General features: G+C 29.9%; 1 protein-coding gene across 1 annotated transcript; it reads right to left on the bottom strand.

Annotated features, from left to right (window-relative positions):
- Positions 1-235: 235 nt before the first annotated feature.
- LOC125074034 lies at positions 236-1,402 on the bottom strand. Its single transcript, XM_047685213.1, has one exon. The coding sequence runs from the start codon at positions 1,396-1,398 to the stop codon at positions 625-627; it is 774 nt and encodes a 257-aa protein (XP_047541169.1). The 5' UTR covers positions 1,399-1,402; the 3' UTR covers positions 236-624.
- Between the last annotated feature and the right edge of the window lie 609 nt (positions 1,403-2,011).

Below are 2,011 nucleotides of genomic sequence, written 5' to 3'. Positions count from 1 at the left end.
CTGTAAATGTCTTTGTATCGAGTAAGTAAGAACCTGCTAGGGATCATTTATCGAAGCATAACGCATACCACTGTTGTGTCGTTTCAGTATATCTTTGCTCGACTGCATACTTAGGTAGTTATAACATTTTTATGAGACATATAGAAGATTTTACAATATAGGATCCTAGAATACATTTAAAATAAAATTAAGAATTAAGAAATTTTGTGCAAAAGGCCCATCTTGAGAATGAAAAAATCGCCTCTTGGTTTTTTTCTTTATAATATTGAATACCATAAACAATTACAGAAATTGACATAAAAAAAATCGCTGAATATCTTTTGCCAGTTTTCTCAGGTCAGTTTCTGAGTTTCTTTTTGAACCGGATGTAGGTTCTTAATTTTATTTTGACTATCAATAAGTAAGCGTGATACTTAATTTGAATAAGCAGTTTCAATTGTAATGGAAGTCGTCTACTTTATGGACTACATGATTTAAAAATAGCATTTTATAAAAAAAAATATCTGTTTCGTGTGCCTGTCTATCTCTGCATAATTATAATTTTGTTAATAGCTATTTTAATATTATTGCGTTTATAGTTCTAAGCATATAACGAATGTGCCCTCTTGTACTATTAGTACGTCATCAAAGACACCCCATGTACGATTTTTTACAGCACTTCCTACAACACGGATACTTATTCTTTTTTGCGTTTTTCATATAGTCGGATAATTTTATATTGTCATATATATCTGTTGTCGTTACTGGAGTTTTAGTTAGACTGATACATTTTTTGTAAGCCTCATCCAGATCGGAGCCAGTTATTATTTCTTTGCAGTGTTTTATTTTTTCTTTATCTTTGCCAACCTTTTTTTTCATTCCTTGATAACCAAATCTAGGACACTTCTCGAATTTTCCTGACGATATCAGTCCCTTTTTGTAAAGTTTCTGTTCTTGAAGGCGCTCTTTTTCTTTTTGCCTTTTCAGAATCCATTCGTTCAATTGATTTTGCATCTTCGTCCGGTCCAACACTATTTCTTTCCATTCTTTAACTTTCATTTTTTTTGGTTTTAAAATTGTCTCAAAATCGAAAGGGTCATTTTTCTTCATCCTATGTCGTAACTTTCTTCTACTATTGACGTCTGAAACATTAATCCTATTTTCGTTTACATCAACAATAGTTTCGTTTGCTTCCTTTAAATGTTCCTTAAGATCAGACATGTACTTCAGTCCAAGTAAGGCATCCGTTTCATTTGATTTTTGTAAAGATTTAATACTTTCTTCTATTGCTTCATTAATTCGTTTGAACAGATCATTTTTTTCTTTTTCAAGTTCTTGTATCTTTTCATTGGTATCATGAACGTCATTAGCAGTTACGTATTGGTAAATAATGAGAATAAATATAATATATTGTAACATTTCACTAACCAATGAAGTGAAATAAAATCAACTAACGCTCTAAAATAACATTAAAATATAATAAAACACCCCGCGATAAAAGAAGCAATCGAAAACATACAGATTTTATAGTTAACAAGTTTTTTATGGCACTAAAATTGCTATTGCAAGTGACTTTAATTTCACTTCTGAGTGTAATCAATTTCTGGAAAAAAATGTGTTTCATAAAACAAGACATATTTTTATCTTAATTTTGTTTTTACTATTATTTTAAATGTTCTTAAAATTCTTTAGAATAGTTGTGATCTGAAACTAGTTGAAACGAAAATGCGTCAAGACATTAAAACACAAATAAACTCATAATTATAGGTACCTAAATATCACTTCTACCGTGTGTGAATTGCACAAACGCGCTGGTTTTTTTTTTTATTTATGTATATGCAAATATTCATCCCTTGTAATTGTACAAAAACTTTTCTCAAACTGTCTGAAGAAGGTCTGTTATTTTTTTTTTTTGCTCAGAGAATCCGAATTGCGATTCGAATAGCAACTGTAGATAGTATTCTTTGCACTATTCATTTGCAAAGTGTCTATTTTTAATGTGGATTTGTTTATATTTCAGACCTTCGTGTTT

Source organism: Vanessa atalanta, chromosome 26 (assembly GCF_905147765.1).
Source record: "Vanessa atalanta chromosome 26, ilVanAtal1.2, whole genome shotgun sequence".
Classification (NCBI taxonomy): domain Eukaryota; kingdom Metazoa; phylum Arthropoda; class Insecta; order Lepidoptera; family Nymphalidae; genus Vanessa; species Vanessa atalanta.
This window is presented reverse-complemented; position numbering and strand designations above follow the sequence as displayed.

What these genes read in the sequence shown, in the direction of transcription:
- LOC125074034 (XM_047685213.1), bottom strand. Translation starts at nt 1,398, where the DNA reads ATGTTACAATATATTATATTTATTCTCATTATTTACCAATACGTAACT.